This window comes from Monodelphis domestica, chromosome 1 (genome assembly GCF_027887165.1).
Source record: "Monodelphis domestica isolate mMonDom1 chromosome 1, mMonDom1.pri, whole genome shotgun sequence".
NCBI lineage: Eukaryota > Metazoa > Chordata > Mammalia > Didelphimorphia > Didelphidae > Monodelphis > Monodelphis domestica.
Genome location: NC_077227.1, coordinates 615,081,194 through 615,099,609, shown reverse-complemented (window position 1 = coordinate 615,099,609; position 18,416 = coordinate 615,081,194). Strand labels below are relative to the sequence as shown.

At 37.2% G+C, this 18,416-nt stretch overlaps 1 protein-coding gene across 1 annotated transcript in view; it reads left to right on the top strand.

The window, feature by feature from the left end:
• Window positions 1-17,878, top strand: part of PCSK2 (proprotein convertase subtilisin/kexin type 2) — a 331,306-nt gene extending 313,428 nt beyond the window's left edge. The window contains exons 11-12 of the mRNA XM_001382075.4: window positions 6,560-6,787; window positions 17,165-17,878. Of these exons, the coding sequence (XP_001382112.1) occupies window positions 6,560-6,787; window positions 17,165-17,651 (715 nt within the window). The 3' untranslated portion in view covers window positions 17,652-17,878. The remainder of the gene's footprint in view (window positions 1-6,559; window positions 6,788-17,164) is intronic.
• The last annotated feature ends 538 nt before the right edge of the window (window positions 17,879-18,416 follow it).

Genomic DNA, 18,416 nt, shown 5'->3' with positions numbered 1-18,416 from the left:
GGAGGAAGGCATCAAAGACATAAGGGACAGAAAGAGCAGCTCATATACAGACAATAGAAAGTAGTCAATTTGACAAGGCTCGTGTGAGAATTTTCCTTGATAGACTATATACATGCTTGTTGCAAAGATTTTGCTCAGATTTTATTCCTTCATTCATTCCTTTAGCATTCAATCAGGGAGGGACAGTGGGAGATAGAAATAATAAAAGCTTGTAAAAATGTTAAAATAAACATTAGTGCAAATTGATAAGAATGTGGCATGTCTAGAAGGATATAGTATCGGAGAAAGATAGGTATGAACATGCCAAATTGTGGAAGTTTTTTAAAATGTCAGACTAAGGAGTCTAAAGTATACTTGGTAAGCAATAAGGTGTTATTGAAAAGTCTTGAGCACAGGAGTGATATGAATGAGGAAGAGGAATCTGACAACAGTATGAAGAATTGGAAACACTGTTAGGAGAGTATTATGTTAGTCTAATAAAGAGATTAGAATGGAAGGGATAAATGATTAAAAAAAATATATCAAGGAGGTACAATTGACAGGATTTAGTAACTGCTTTGGGAGAAAGAAGAAAATGTCAAAGAGAATTAGTCAATCAATTCACAAACCAATAAGTATTTGTTAAAGTGTTACATTGTGCCAAGAACTATGCTAAGAGAGTTAGAGACAACAAAAGGGAAAAGGGAAAAGTCTCTACCCCCAAAGGAGTTTAATGGGAGATCCAAGTTTTCAAATATGGAAGACTAAGTAAATGTTTGATAGAAAGGGTGAAGTCAGAAAGAGAAACAACTTTCAGGGGGAAAATAATAGGCTTGGTGATTACCAAAATCAAATTCACATTCCAAAAACATATTTAATTTTTTGTTAACACAATGAAGTTCTAGCCAAAGTATTTTTGCCATAGAATAAGTGGAACAGTGGATAGAATGCCAGACTTGAAGTGGGGAGACATCTTCTTGAGTTCAAATCCAGGCCTTACTAGCTGTGTGACCCTGAGAAAGTCACTTAATCGTCTTTGCCTCCGTTTTGTGATCTACAAAATGAGCTGGTGAAGGAAATGGCAAACTATTCCAATATATTTGCCAAGAAAACCCCCAAATGGGGCCACTAAGAGTTGGACCCAATAGAAACAAAGAACAACAAAAGTTTCTAAATGCAGAATTTTATTCTAATTTATATAAGTTCCATGCCTAACTTTTATACATTCTAGGGAGCTAGCCTACCTAGAATACTGCTTCCAGGGAGCAGCTGGGTAGCTCAGTGGATTGAGAGCCAGGACTAGAGATGGGAGGTCCTAAGTTCAAATCTGGCCTCAGACACTTTCCAGCTATGTGATCCTGGGCAAGTCACTTGACCCCCATTACCTAGCCCTTACTTCTCTTCTGCCTTGGAACCAAGATACAGTATTAATTCCAAGATGGAAGGTAAGGGTTTAAAAAAATATAATACTGCTTCTGAACTTTTCCAGCTTTATCTTTTACAGTATGGATAAGTTCTAAACTGCCTTAAAATTACACATTAGGAAGCACATAAATGGCATAAACTAATATCTCAAAGATTCATGTGTCCAAGAAGTTCTCTGGAGTTTTAAAATAATCATTGCCCCTTTTTATAGCAATTTCTTAAAAGCCAAAGTTTTTAATTCTGAAGCTAAATAAATCAATGTAACATTTTAGCTATGGTTCAGAACTCCAGACCAATGCATTTTGAATATTTTTTCATTTAATCCTTTTAAATTTTATTATTTATTTATTTATTACTTTTTTTAATTTTTTGTCCCAAATTCTCTCCTTCTTCCCCACTTCCTTCTCCTCTCACTGATAAAGCAATCAATATTTCATTTACACATATGAAATCATGCAAAAGATATCTCCATATTAGCTGTAATTTTAAAAATCAAGAAAAAGTTAAAAAATAAGAAAATTATACTTCATTTTGCACTCAGAGTTCATCAGTTCTCTCTCAAGAAGTAAATAGCATTTTTTCCATCCCTAGTCTTTTCAAGTCATCTTGGATCATTGTATTGATCAGAGTACCCAAGTTTTTCACAATTGATCATCATTACAACATTGCTATTACTGCACATAATGATCTCCTGGTTCTTCTCACTTCACTTTGCGTCAGTTCAAATAGATCTTGCTATGTTTTTCTGAAACCATCACCATTGTCATTTCCCACAGCACAATAAGACTCCATCAAAGTCATATACCACAATTTTTGTAACCATTCCCCAATTGATGGATATCCCCTTGATTTCCAATTCATTGCTACCAAAAAGAGTTGCTATACATAGTTTTGTACACATAGGTCCTTTTACTTTTTTCTTAATCTCATTGGCATATAGACCTGGTAGTAGTACTGTTGGATGAAAGGGTATGCACAGTTTTATAGTCCTTTGGGCACAGTTCCAAATTGTTCTCCAGAATGATTGGACCAGTTCCCATTCCACCAACAATTCATTAGTTTGCCTCTTTTCCCCTTGGCCTCTCCAGTATTTGTCATTTCTGATGGGTATGAGGTAGTGCCACACAGTTGTTTTACTTTGCTTTTCTCTAATTAGTAGAGATTTAGATCATTTTTTCCTATGACTAGAAACAGCTTTGATTTATTCTTTTGAAAACTGCCTATTTACATCCACTGACCATTTATCAACTGGGAAATGGATCTTATTTTTAATAAATTTGACTCAGGTTTATATTCAACATAAATTTTAGAAATGAGAACTTTATCAGACAATTACTATAAAAAAATTTATGCTACTTCATTGTCTATGGTATCTTTTGGCAAAATGTTGCTTCCCTGATTATTCCTTTTAATTAGTTTATTTTTGCTTTTGCTTTGTCTGAAATCATGATGGCTACCCTTCCTTTTTTAAGTTCATCTGAAGCGTTTACTCTGCTCCAGTCCTTTATTTTGACTCTGTCTTTCTGTTTCAAGTGTGTCTTGTGTAAATAATATATTATTCTATTCTGATTTCTAATTCATTCTGCTATCTACTTCCATTTTATCAGTGAACTCATTCCATTCACTTTTGCAGTTATGATTGCTGTGCATTTCCCTCCATCTCATATTCTTCTGTTTCTTCTCTCTCTCTATTTTCATCCTATCCCTCCTCAGAAGTCTATTTTGCTTCTAACTATTTTCTCCCTTAAATCTGTTCTCCCCTTCATCATCCTCCCTCCTTTCTCTTATAACATTGCCCTGCTTGTTCCCTATTGGATAAGTTGTATCTCTAGAAACAATTGTGAGAGGGTGTGCATATTCTTCTCTCTTTGAACCAATTCTGATATGAAGTTCAAGCATTGCCCACCACCACTCTATTTCCCCCCCTACTGTACAATATTTTCCTTGAACATCTCTTTTATGTGAGAAAATTTTCCCTATCCCTTCTCCCAATAAATCCTTCTTTCTCACCCTTTCATTTTTTTGGAGATCATTACAATGTAATCAACTGGTATCCATTCCCTTTTTTTTCAAACTCCTTACCTACCCTAGTGATTCTAAAGTTCTAAAGTTGTATGTATCATCTTCCCAAACAGGAATATAAAAAGGTTAACTTTATTGAGGCCTCAATGATTATTCCTTCATGTTTGCCCTTTTATACTTCTTTTGAGCCTTGTGTTTGAATGTCAAATTTTTAATTCAGCTCTGGTCTTAGCTCTTCATCAGTAATGTTTGAAAGTCCTCTATTTCGTTAAATATTCATTTCCCCCCTAGAAATATTATACTGTTTTGTTGTTTAGATTATTCTTGGCTATAAGTCTAGCTTCTTTGCCTTCTAGAATATCATATCTCTAATCCCACTATTCCTTTAATGTGGAAGCCACTAAATCTGGTGTGATCCTGACCTTGACTTCATGATATCTGAATGGTTTCTTTTTGGCTGCTTGCAGTAATTTCCCTTTGATCTGGGAACTCTGGATTTTGGTTATAATATTCTTGGGAGTTTTCATTTTAAAATCTCTTCCAGGAGATGATCAGTGAATTGGTTCAATTTCTATTTTACCTTCTGGATTTAAGATGTCAGGCCAGTTTTCCTTGATCATTTCTTGAACTATGATGTTAAGTTCTTTCTCAACATTGCTTTCAGGTAGTCCAATAACTCTCAAATTATCTGTCCTTGATCTGTTTTCTAAGTTGATTGTTTGTCTCAATAAGATGTTCACATCCTCCTCTTTTTTTCTTTTTACTTTGTTTCATTGATTCTTTCTATCTTATAGAATCATTAGTTTCTACTTGCCCAATTCTAGTTTTAAGAACTTATTTTCTTTGGTAAATTTTTGTCTCATACCACATTTATTTGGTCTATTCTCCTCTTTATAAAGGTCTCTTCCTCAGTGATTTTTGCACCTCTTTTACCATTAGGCCAATTCCAATTTGTTTGTTTGTTTTTTTTATTTTTTAAATATATTTTATTTCCTCAACTTCATGTAATAATTTTTAAAAGATATTTTCTAAAATTATGAGATCCAAATTATCTCCCTTCCTCCATTTTCTTTCCCCTTTCACAGATAGCAAGCAATTTGATCTAAGTTATATATGTATTATCATGCATGGTCATTGTTGTAAGGAAATATTCATATGAAACCAAATCCCCCAAATAAAAACACAAATGAACTAATGTGAAAAATAATATTCTTTGATCTGCATTCTGACTCCAACAGTTCTTTCTCTGGAGGTGGATAGTATTCCCTGTCATAAGTCTTCCAGGATCCTCAATCATTACATTGCTAAGAGTAGCCAAATTTTCACAGTTGATCATCATACAATGTTGCTATTACTGTGTACAATATTCTGCCAGTTCTGCTTATTTTGCTCTGCATCAGCTCATGCAAATCTTTCCAACTTTTTCTGAAATCATCCTATTCATCATTTCTTATAGTACAATAGTATTCCATCACCATCATTTACCACAATGTTTTCAGTCATTCCCCAATTGATGTAAATCCCTCCAGTTTCCAATTCTTTGCCAAAAAGAACTGCTATAAATATTTTTGTACAAGTAGATCCTTTTCCTTTTTTATGAACTCTTTGGGAAAGACCTAGTAATGGTATCACTGGATCAAAGGGTATGCACAGTTTTATATTCCTTTGGACATAGTTACAAATTGTCCTCCAGAATAGTTGAACCAGCAATGCAATGGTGTCCCAATTTTGTCATATCCACTCAAACATTTATCATTTTCCTTTACTGCCATATTAGCCATTTTGACAGGTGTGAGATAATACTTCTGAGTTGTTTTATTTTGCATTTCACTAATCAGGAGTGATTTAGAACATTTTTTATGTGATGATTTGGTTTCTGTAACTGAAAAATTCTTGTTCATGTCCTTTGCCAATTGGTTAATTGTGGAATAGCTTATATTCTAAATTTATTCTAGTTCTCTATATATTTGAGAAATTAGAACTTTGTCAGAGAATTGTGTTATACAAAATTTTTCCAATTTGTTGTTTCCCTTCTAATCTTGGTTACATTAGTTTTGTTTGTATAAATACTTCTTAATTTAATATAATCAGAATTATTCATTTTATATCTTTTAATGCTTTCTACCTCTTGTTTGATCAAAAATTCTTCCCTTCTCCATAGATCTGACAGGTAAACTATTCTATGTCCTCTGCTTTACTTATAGTATCACCCTTTATGTCTAACATATACCTGTTTCAATTGTATCTTGGTTATAGGGTATGAGATATTGGTCTATACCTAGTTTCTCCTATACTGTTTTCCAGTTTTCCCAGCAATTTTGTCACTTAGTGAGTTCTTATCCCCAAATCTAGGGTCTTTGGGTTTATCAAACATGAGATTGCTAAGGTCATTTACCTATATATATATATCTAATCTTTTCCATCTTTCCACCATTCTGCATCTTAGCAAGTACTACTGCTAAGACACCTTCTTTCCCTTTTTTTCATTAACTCCCTTGATATTCTTGACCTTTTGTTCTTCCAAATGAATTTTGCTAATTTTCTTCCATAAGATTCCATTTTTAGAATTTCATTGCCAGATGTACCCAGTTCCAGCAAAAGATCCCCTATAATCTCCTTTTGACTAAATGTCTGATCACTTTACTATCTCTGGGCTAATAGTTTCTGCTACTGCCACCACTGTGTGGACTCAAGACAGGCTTCTACTCCAGTGTCACAAACTTTTCCTGCTGACCTAAGACTGGAAAAATGCCTCCTCCTGATTTTTTGTTGGCTCTGCCACTCTAAAATTTGACTTGAGGCATTATTTTAAAGTTGTTTGGAGGGGAATATTGAGAGAATTTAGCTGGAATGACTCTAATCTCCCATCTTAGCCTATTTAATATTTTTAATCCTGTTCTTTATTACCAGGATAATTTGACTTCTGCACACTACCAATGAAATCTCTTCAAGCCAATGACATTTTCATACATAGAAATATGCTGAGATCACTGTTAGTGAGTGGTGGGTTGTCAAAGACAGGATATGCTTTTTGTCATTTTCTTTCCCTATTGTATCATGATATGATCTTATAGGAAAGGAGTATCTTGTAGAGCTCCAAACCTGACACATTTTCTTTGTCCTCTTTCTCCAGCCGGGAACTGACATGGAGGGACATGCAGCATCTGACTGTGCTCACATCCAAAAGGAATCAACTTCACGATGAGGTCCATCAGTGGCGGAGAAATGGGGTTGGCCTGGAGTTTAATCATTTGTTTGGCTATGGGGTCCTCGATGCAGGAGCGATGGTGAAAATGGCTAAAGACTGGAAGACAGTCCCCGAGAGATTCCACTGTGTCGGAGGTTCAGTACAAGAGCCTGAGTGAGTGAGAGTGAATGTTCATTCACTTCCTTCAATGGTAGTGAGCCCCCCAGGAGCCAAGGAGGGTAAACTATTAAGTGGCATTCAAAGATGCCATTATTTCCTGCATGTGAAGGAACTTCCTTCATTGTAAGGCAAGAATAACTTTGTAGGTACCTCAATAGCTGGTGTCATCTGACCAATGCAAACTTGGATGGGGTAAAAGAAGAAAATTATCTAGAATGAGAGCAAGAAATGATATATTGTATTCTACCCTGTTTGATATGGCAGCCTATTTGATTCAATACAACTGAGACTACCATATGCAATTCTGCATATCATGTCTTGGAAAAAATAACTGGGACAAGATTTTGAGTGCTGGACTTGGAGACAGGAAGTCTTGAGTTTGAATCTAACCTCAAACACTAGCTATGTGGCCCTGGACAAATCACTTAGCCTCTCTCAGTCTCAGTTTCCTCATCTATAAAATGATATTATAACAATAGCCCCACCTCCAGACTTGTCAGAATCAAGTGAGATATTTGTAAAGCACTTTGCAAACCTTATTTATTATTATTATTATTATTGTACATTGGAAATATACAAAGGAAAGAGACTCAGATAGTGAAGGCCCTGAAGATCAGACAATATAAGGATGAAATGGAGCTATTTAGCCTGGAGAATAAAAGACTGAAGCAATAAATCACAATGTTTTCAAGTATTTGAAGGACTGTCCCTTAGAAGAGGGATCAGATTTTTCTGCTTAGCCTCAGAAGGCACAACAAGGAGAAATGGGTATATAGAAAAAAATTCCTAATAAACTGAGTTCTCTGAAAATGGAATGGGCTGCCTGAGAAGGTAGCAGGTTAACCCTCTCTTGAGAGCTTTAAAATAAGGGTTATATAAGCATGTATTTTAGATATATCATGGTCAAATAGAGCTTGAACTAGATGGCCTTTGATATTCATTCTAATTCTGAGAATCCACGGTCAGTGATCAGTAAATTGAGCAGCTGATGCTAGACAGCTTTGTCCTCTATCTGCCATTACTCACAGTTGTACAGTCTTATTTCACAAAGCTATGGCATTGACCCCAGATTCTCCTAGTCTATAAAAATGGTGTTCAAATCCTGGCAAGTCTTATCAAACTAGAAAGTCTTACAGTTCCATTATCTGAAGTCCAGGCAACCAATCAATTGGGGAGGTTCATCTCCAGAAAGTTATTAATTCTTTAACCAAGGAAATAAATGTTCCTGTTGCAAGCAGAGATATTCCAAGTTATCCCATTGACCTCAGAGATGTACTTTTCAAAAACAATAACCCACATATTTAACAATAACAATAACACACATCTTTGGGGATTAACAGTTGCCTCTCTTTCCTCTAGAGGGAAAAATGAGAAATCAAATTGTAGACCAGAAGAATTTTGTAGCTATAAAGGATTCTCTCATTTTACAGATGAATAAACTGAAATCAGGGTACTGTGACTTGAGCAAAGTCACACAAACAGTGATAAAGCTGGAAATGAAACCTAAGCTAATTAATATTAAAAGCAGAGACCAGGGAAGTGCAAAGTGGTGAAAGAGCAAGACTAACTGCTTAGAAAGAAATGCCTATTCACAAGAGCAATGATTTTGGAATCAGAAGACCTGAGTTTAAATTCTTCCTCTACCACATAATACGTTGGTAACCTGGGGCAAATCACTTCAACTCTTTGGTCTTCAATTTCCTGTGTAATACCATAAAAAAATAACTGACTCTGGAGTCAGATGTTGTTGTCCAATCAGTTCAGTCAAGACTGCCTCTTTGTAGTCCTCTCTGGGGTTTTCTTAGCATAGGTACTAGAGTAGATTGCCATTTCCTTCTCCAGTTCATTTGACAGATGAGGAAACTGAGGGAAACAAAGTAATGTGACTTGCCCAAGGTCACATAGCTTGTAAGCATATGAAGCCATATTTTAACTCAGAAAAGATGTTCTTGCCTCCAGGTCTGGCACTCTATCTACTGTACCACCTAGCTAGAGTCAGAAGATTGGGTTTAAATTCTGCTTCTTATACTCACTGACCAAGTGACCTTAGTCATATCATTTTGAGCCCTTGGGCCTCTTTCTCTTTGTCTGGCTAAGAAGATTGGATGAGAAAGCTGTAAGGTCTTCTCCAACTCCAGATCAATGATCACCCATCCTTAGAAAATCATCATTCTCTGTAACCTAAACCAACTACCTCCTCAGGGGCAAGAATCAATTTGAGAAAATGCATAAGTGTATCTTTCTTAAACCAGACAGTGAAATTTGGATGCCTTTATTAGAAAGAAAAAAAGGAGTGTTTATATAAATACTATCATCTCTAGCAAAGGTATCTAACTGATATCTAAACAGGGGCCATTAATCCATATTTAAGAACTCCTGCAAAGACACATTGAATTTTTAACATATATATTAACTTTATCTGTTTTCTATTGTACTATAGAAGGCAATGGCAAACCACTTCAATATCTTTAACAAGAAAATTTCAAGGATAGTATGGTCCACAGAGTCAGAAAGAATCAGACTGAACAACTAGTCAACAACAAGAAAAATGCTATTGCATTTTTATTTCTTTTGTTAAGTATTTCCTAATTACATTTCAATCTGGACCTTGGGAGTATTGCAGCTAACATGTAGCCCAGAGGACCTGTATTTGACACCTCTGCCCTAGAGATCCTGCAAAGATGAGCAAAGATGGAGACAGCTGCCATTGCTGTTGCCAATGATTATGACTTAGCATTGCTGTTTAATTGTTACTGAAAGCATAGTGTTTCCAGCTACAAGTCAGGGTAAAATCTGTCTCATACAGAGAAGTGCCAATGAGGGACTTTGCAAAGTAAACAAAGATGAGGGCTCCCCTACTTCTCCTATGATGGACATCACAGGCTCATAGGATGATAGATTTAGACGTGGAATCAGTTAACATTTCTTAGGGCAGCTAGGTGGTACAATGGATAGAGTGCCAGACCTGGAGTCAGGAAGACCTGAGTTCAAATATAGTCTCCGACACTTTCTAGTTATGTGACTCTAGACAAATCACTCAGGGCCTGTTTGCCTCAGGTTCTTCATCTTTAAAATGATCTAGAGAACAAAATGACAAACCACTCTGGTATATTTGCCAAGAAACTCTCAAATGGAGTCACAAAGAGTTGTACACAACTGAAATGTCTGAAAAACATAGGGTCACAAGGAAAATAAAAAACAGATCCTGCCTTCAAGGGATTTACATTCCAATGAGAGAGCCAGCCTGTAAATAAACAGGTACATTTTAAAAAATTATAAAGAATAGATGGAAAGTAACCTTAGAGGGGAAGACTCTGATGGGGAGCCTGGGAAAAGTCTTCCTATATAACATTGGAGCTGAATTTTGAAGGAAGCTGGAGGTCCTAAAAAGGTAGAATTGAATAGGGAGAGCATCATAAGCACAGGAATTGGTCATTGTAAAGACCTAAAGATGAGAGATGGAGTGAGAGGTCTAAAGAAGGATTTTCTAGATGTTTTCCTTAGAGATCCTAATTTCAATTCCTTCATTTCAAAACACACAAATTTTCTCCTAAGACTACACAAAACAAGAGAGATAGGAAATACTTTATTAATTTCTAGCCATCCCTGTACAAAGATTCTAAAATAATAAATATATTCTAAAATAATAAATAAAATAAAAAATAAAAAATTTTTAATTTTTTAATTTAAAATTTTTAATTTAATTAATTTTTAATTAAAAATTAATTTTTTAAAAAATTAAAAATTAAATTAAAATTAAAAATTAATTTAATTTAAAAAATAAAGAATATTCTAACCTTAATTTTTTTTAGCCATAAGAAACCCAAGAACTATTTCAAATATGAACATGTTGGGAAAAGCTGGAGTTGGGGGGGAATTTTTGCATTGTTCATGGGACTGGCATTTAGAAAAATTATGAATTGGCCAATTTTGTCTACCCTCTTACCTCCTATTTCAGATCCCGTCTTTGCCAGACTTCTTCATACTACCAGCCCTCATCAGTCAGTCAGCCAACTAACATTTATTAGGCTCCTACTATGTGCCAGGCATTGCACTAACCACTAGGAATATAAAGAAAAGCAAAAGACAATTCCTGACCTCAAGGAGCTTACAATCTAATGGGAGAGACAACATGTAAATAACTGTACAAACAAAATGTATACATAATGACACACTGGAGATAATCCACAGAGGGAAAGAACTAGTGGCAGTTAATAGAACATGGAGTCAAGAACACCCAAATTCAAATCTAGCTGCACACACATCCTAACTATGTGACCCTGGGCAAGTCATTTAACCTCTGTTTGCCTCAACTTCTTTGCCTGTAAAATAAGGATCATAATAGCACCTACCACCCATGGTTGTTATAAGGATCAAATGAGATCACATTCATAAAGCCTTTGGCAGAGTGCCTTGGTACATGGTAGGTACTTAATAAAACCTTCTTCTCTTCTTTTCCTTTCCACTAGAGGAAGCAACAGGAATACAGATAAGTAAATACAAGTTGATTTCCAGAGGGAAAGAACACTAAACCCTTCAGGGGATCAGGAAAAGTATCATGTAGGTAGTGATAACTTCAGTCCCCCCACTGGAACCATGAGGAAATATAGGAAGAAAATAGAGTTAGATGGTGCAGTGGATAGAGTGGTGGACTTGGGGTCAGTAATATTCCATTTCATGTCCTGCTTCAGAAGGCTGTATGACCCTGGGTGAGTCCCTTAGCTTTTCCCAGCCTCAGTTGCCTCATCTGTAAAATGAGAATAACAATGTCCTCCACAGGATTGTTGTGAAGATCAAACAAGTTAATATTTGTGAAGCACTTTGCAAACCTTGAAATGCTACATATATGTTAGCTAATAGTATTACTATTACAAGCAAATATATTTAGGAATGAGTAGTAGGCATGGTATCTTGGTTCAATAATGTATTTATGCCTATTATTACTATGATGCATTCACACTCATTTCTCTAGGGAGCTGACAGTTTTCAAGATACTTTCCACACAACTCTGTGAAGTAGGAAATAGTAGGATTGTGAACCCCTTTTTTAAAATGAGGAAACTAAGAGGTCCAGTGACCTGCCGACAGTCACACAGTAAGAATCAGAACAATCTGTGAATTTGTCAGCCTAGGAACAAATCCCCATGTCATCCCTGAAGGAAGATATAATGATGATAGCTAGCCTTCATATAGTACTTTGAAGCTTGCCAAGAGCTTTATAAATATCTCATTTTGTCCTTGCAACATCCCTAGGAGGTAGATTATCTATTATTAGATACAGACAGAAATTAAGTGAGTTTCCCAAAGTCACATAGTTAATAAGTATTTGAGGGCAGATTTGAATTTGGGTCTTCTTGGGAACTAGGAGGCACAGTGGATAGAACCAAGCCTGGGGTCAACTGTAATCTCAAACACTTACTGACTGTGTGATCCTAGGCAAGTCATTTAACCCTGTTTGCCTTAATTCCTATAAAATTATTTGGAAAAGGAAATGGTAAGCCACTCCAATATCTTTGCCAACAAAACCCCAAATGGAGTCACACCAAGTTGGGCAGAACCAAAACAACTGAACAATAATTTCTTGACTCCAAGTCCAGCGATCTAACCACTGAGCTTCCAGCTGCCTTGAGGTGCCTGAAGAAACATTTTCCATCTTTGATATGACAACCATGTCATTTTTGTATCAGTCTCTCAGCTCTTTGATTTTATAAATGGGTTTTCAATGTGTATAAACAGAAGATAACTACCCTAATCATATTTTGGAGACAGAAAAGAGATTTTCTTAGCTTGTGTTTTGGCTTCTGTTTTGAAACCTTTCTTTTCATAGTAGTTATTCCATTTGGCAAAGTAATTAGTGATGCATTACAGTCCCCATAATTTATCCCCAAATGAACAGTATTACTCATAGCAAGAACACAGCTTCAGGATATCCTGCCTCATGCGTCATTGTCCTCATTAAGCTGTTTAGGCTAGCCCTCCTCAGATATCTGGGAAGGGCATCAGGCTCATTACATGCTGAAGAGTCAAGGTTTCTCTGGCTATTCTTTGTACAACCATAATAATTTCTCCTTGCCATTTTGCACACCTATGCAGTGTTCCTCCTTGGTGGAAGCATGGAGAGTTGAGAAGTACCTAGAGGAAAACAATTCAATCTTTTTACTGCTCTATTTGGGAAAGGTCATGAATTGGAAGAGTATTGGGCCTGCTGTCAAAAAAACCAGAGAGTGAGCCCTAGCTCAACCACAGACTAAGACCATTTTCTAGCTATATGACCCTGAGCAAGTCACTTAACCTTTGTTGGCCTCAGTTTCCTCATCTGTAAAAAGATCTGGAGAAGAAAATGGCCAACCACTCCAGTATCTTTGCCAAGAAAACCCCAAATGGGACCACGAAGAATGTGACACAAATGAAAAGAATGAACAACAAAAATACTTAATAGTCATTCCACCTCTGTGGACCTCAGTTTCCAAATCTGTAAAATGGAGTTTTATACTACTGAACACTCATGCTCTCATAGGTCCTTGTGAGGATCATATAAGGAGCCATTTTTAGAACCATTCTAAAATTCTCTGTAGAAGAAATCCAGAAGGGCAAGACTCTCTTCCACAGTGCACTGTCGATCTGGGGAGTCCAAAAATCTTTTCAAGATGTACATGGAAAATATTAGTTTCCCATGAGTGAGCTTTTACCAGGGCCAGACCAAAGAGGCTGGGTCAGCATAGATAAACAGAAATGTGATAGTAGCCAAGAATCAGTTCATCTTCTCACTTCCACCCTTTGTGGACCAAGATCATTTGAGTTCTTGAGAATATTTGTATTCATCTACTTCTCCATACACTATTACTAGAATTCAAGGCCACGAATTGCCTCAGCTATTTGGATGGTGTCATCTTTCACCAATCATGTTTTTTTAAAACTTTTGCTTTGTGTCTTAGTATCAGTTCTGACAGAAGAGCAGGAAGGGCTAGGAAATCAAGGTTATATGATTTGCCCAGGTTCACATGGATAGGAAGGGTCTATGGCCAGATTTGAACCCAGGTCCTCTCAACTCCAAGCCTAGCACTATCCACTGTGCTACCTAGCTGCTCCTAACCCAGCCAATTTTTAAACTCTGCAGACTTTCAGGTAGATGGGGATCAGGGACTGCTTGTTTCCTTAGTAATTAGTTCTAAGGACCTTCACAGAACTCTCCCACTCTCTTCTACTGAGCCAGAGAAATGAAAGATCCAAGAAACTGGCCCCAACATGGGAACTGCCAGACACTAGGGTGGCAGTTCACCATGAATAGCCTATAAAGAACCACGTCTCTTTATTTGTGAATGTCCCTCCTGCTGACACCCCACTTAGGCCACTTCTTCATTCCAAGACAGTGTTCAGATGGGCCACCACCCAAAGTAGTTTGCAAAATGGTGCATTGGGAATTACATCATTGCCTTTTATGCTTTTTTACAATAGACTTCTTTTTGGCATCCTTTTTTAAATTTTAAGATCCAAATTCTCTTCTTCTCTCCTACCTCTCCCTCCCCCATGGAAAAGGAAAATTCTTACATTAATGTCCAAAAGTCTGTCTTGTTCTTTCCTCCACCTCCTTCCCACCCTTCCCCTCCCCTCACCAAGCATTTTTTTTGTTTTTGGCTTAGTGTAGCACATCCAGGAGTCTGGTCCCATTTTCAAGATGAGAAAACTGAAGCAACCTGAGGTTCAGTGATCTCTTCTCAAAAGGATTAGATGGCTGAACACTGAATGAAAGTACCTATAGCAGAGCAAGCTGTTTGCATTTCCAGACATCCAAACCTCAAGGAATCACAGTCAATGCTAGGTTTTGCAGCCAACTTAGCTGTCTCCTAATTGTCCTAAGGAGCAAGGACATAATTAGGAACCTAGACCAGCAGTAGTTGAAATGAAGGACTCGCCAGCCAATGATGCCACATCTGAACATAAATATGGTGGACAAAGGCTATATGCATAGAGTGAAGAAAAAGAAATCTACTCTCTTTAGTGGCAGCAAGGTAATGCAGCAGACAGAGCACTAGCCTGGAGTCAGTTTGTTTGATGGAAAGAACAGGATAAGCCACAGGCATCTTTGAGAAATAAGATTAGATCAACCAGATTCAGTCTTTAACAAAACACAAAGAAACAAGTGCCAGTCAAACCCAGATTAAATAAAATGGGAAAGGAGAAGGACCATCAGTTCCTTCATATCTGTTTTCTTTTTTTCTTCATTGCCCCCAGCAATCTAAGCAAGTGTCCACGATTAAGGGCACATACATACACACACACACACACCCAGGATTATACCTCAACATTTGCCCCTTTTTGGTTTCCCCTCTTGAAGTCTTCTTTGGTGGCATGGATTTATGGAGAGGAACTGTGGATATCCCCCATTGACTGACATGGTTTGCACTACTAGAGGGAGCGAAACCCCACCACCTGCCTTCTTTCCATGTTTCCTCCTTCTCTCTTTCCTGCTATAGCCAAAAACTCTATCCTTGAGTCCTGCTCTTCCATTAGCTTCCTTTCTTCCCAAACTGAGAACTCCCCAGGGAGTTTAGTGACTTAGCCATTCTTTCAAGGCAGCCAGTCCACACCTTTACCAGAAATACTGGTAGGGGGGCAACTGGGTGACTCAGTAGATTGAGAGCCAGGCCCAGAGACAGGGGGTCCTGGGTTCAAATCTGACCTCAGATACGTCCTAACTGTGTGACCCTGGGCAAGTCACTTAACCCCCATTGCCTAGCCCTGACCACTCTTCTGCCTTAGAGCCAAAATATAGTATTAATTCTAAGATGGAAGGTAAGGGCTTTAAAAAAGACTTAGTTAACACCTTCAGTTTCCAAGTTACTTCTCCATTCTTGGAATCTCTTCCTTTAACTGGCAATTTCTTGTATCTGGTAATCCTTGGAAGGCTATTCTGTTTCTATCACATGCACACACACACCCCACCCCTTACAATGTTCCCAATTAGTTGCAAAGTCTGACATTTCAAAGAACAAAAATGCCTCTGTAAATGGCACAGTAGGCAGAATGCTGGACTTGGAGTCAAAATTAGTAGTAGTAATATTAGTGGTAGTATAAATTGCAACATTTTTGCCTATCATCTGGCTAAGTGCCATTAATTAATCATATAATTCACATATAACATTAGCTTCGTTTTGCATTTAAGCAATGGCAGCACTGAGCTGTTCATCTATGTCTTTCCTTGCTCAGAGAATGGTCTCTTGCAAGTTTCAAAAATAGAAGGAAAGTTATTTGCAGACAAAGACCTGAGAAAGCAGTGAATCAAGCAATGTGGCAAGCAGAGCATCAAATCCAGAATATTAATCTCCATCTAGGTTCAGAAAAATATGCTCCAAATTAAATGAGAGTAATCAGAGTTTTGAATGATATAAAGAGATTTACTAATTCATTTAGAGGCAATGGAGATATGTTAAAGAAATGGGGGGGGGGGTCATTGGATTAACTGCCTGGACCCCACAGCCCTCAAAGTATTCACTATCAAAAGTGAATGGGATGAATGTTAAGTTAAGTAGCTGAAATAATTATTAAATCAAGTTCACTGCCTCATCTCACTACCTTGGCCTAGGATTTTGGTTGTTCACTTTTTTTTAGTTCTATCCAACTCTTCGTGACTTCATTCATTGGCAAAGAAACTGGAGTGTTTTGCCATTTCCTTCTCCAGCTCATTTTACAGATTCGGAAACTGAGGCAGTGTTAAGTGACTTGCCCAGGTTCACAAAAACTAAATAGTATATGAGACTAGATCTAAACTCATTAAGATGAATCTTCCTTACTCTAAGCCCAACAATTGTATCCACTGTGCAACCAAGCTAAACAAAGCCTAGGATAAGGAATAGTAACCCTTAGAGCAGAAGTGGCCTAGGAAATGGACAGAATGTTCTAGAGGTACCATTTTTTAAAAAGCACATGGCCTGAAGACAGGAAAGGCAAGGGCTTGAATTCTACCTCTGACATTTACCATAGACAAGTCACCTAACTTCTCTGAGCCTCAGTTTCTCCATGTGTAAAAGGGTATAAAATGTGAAAAATAATACCTTTAATGACTGCTCCACAAAGTTGTCCTGCGCAACAAAGGGATTAATGTTTCTTAAACACTTTGTGAACCCTAAATGCTATGCTAAGATCAATTATTATTAAATAGATTTTTAGACTAAAGATACCCTTAAAATGTTCTCTTTCTTTCCAGCCAATGATAGCTAAACGTAGCCCTTTCAGAATTGTATAACCTTTCAGAAAAGTCATTTGAAAAGAAATAAATAACTCATAAGTTAAAGACAACCTTGTTGATCTTTTCTCATGCTTTCCCAATATTATTATCACCCCCTTAATATTTCATTGTCATTTTCACTCTCAGGAAAATACCATCTAACAACAAATTGGTTCTAACACTCACAACTGATGCTTGTGAAGGAAAGGAAAACTTTGTCCGCTATCTCGAACATGTCCAAGCTGTGATCACAGTGAATGCAACAAGGAGAGGAGACTTGAACATCAACATGACCTCCCCCATGGGTACCAAATCCATTTTACTGAGCCGACGGCCAAGAGATGATGACTCTAAGGTGGGTTTTGACAAATGGCCTTTCATGACCACTCACACTTGGGGGGAAGACGCCAGAGGGACATGGATCCTGGAAATTGGGTTTGTTGGGAGTGCACCACAGAAGGGAGTGCTGAAGGAATGGACATTGATGCTGCATGGAACACAAAGTGCCCCCTACATAGACCAAGTAGTGAAAGATTACCAGTCCAAGCTGGCAATGTCCAAGAAGGAAGAACTAGAAGAAGAATTAGATGAAGCTGTGGAGAGAAGTCTTAAGAGCATTCTGAGTAAAAACTAATGCTGCATGTCTGTTTTTGCCTTCATTCCCTCCTTTCCCACAACTCTGAGCATCTTTCTACTCTTACTTAATCCTTCTGTTAGACCTGTAGCAATTACTGTCACTACCCAAAAAACAATCACATTTCCTTGATTTTATTTCCTACGTTCTGTCAATGATTATTTTCCTTACAATGGAAGCATTCTTTTTTTTTCACTCTAGGCCACAAATATATTGTTCCCTACCAACTCCTGTGTACAGTTTGTGACTATAAATTATTTTCTGTGTCTTTCAAATAGGTAATATCTTGCAAAGAAAAATGCAACAGCTTTTCCATTCACATTTACTGTGGCAAATGTTGTTTGTATAAGAAGAGAAAGGAGTAAATTTGAAAGCCTACACTTAGTGACATCAAACTTATTTTTCTGTGGTCTCAACAGAGACAATAGTTCTTGAAAGAAAAAAAAATTAATGTGGTTGGAGAGTGATGTTTGAAACTCCAAAATCAGAATCTCTAAAATCACCTATCATGGATTCTTTGAAAGGGCTCAGAATTATTTGGATTATTCTCTTAAAAGAATGAAGATAGCATGGTTTATAGGTGCCCTTCAGAAAAAAAAGTCATTATAAGAAAAGGTGAAGAGATTCAGGAAGCACAAGTATTGGGGTTGGGGTAAGACAGGATAGAGAAGGGGGAGGGAGGGAAAATTCAATCATCAGCATCAAGGTCACTATATTCTAAGCAATCAGCATGGTGAATTAGAAACAGCTTCTGGGCTTCTGTGT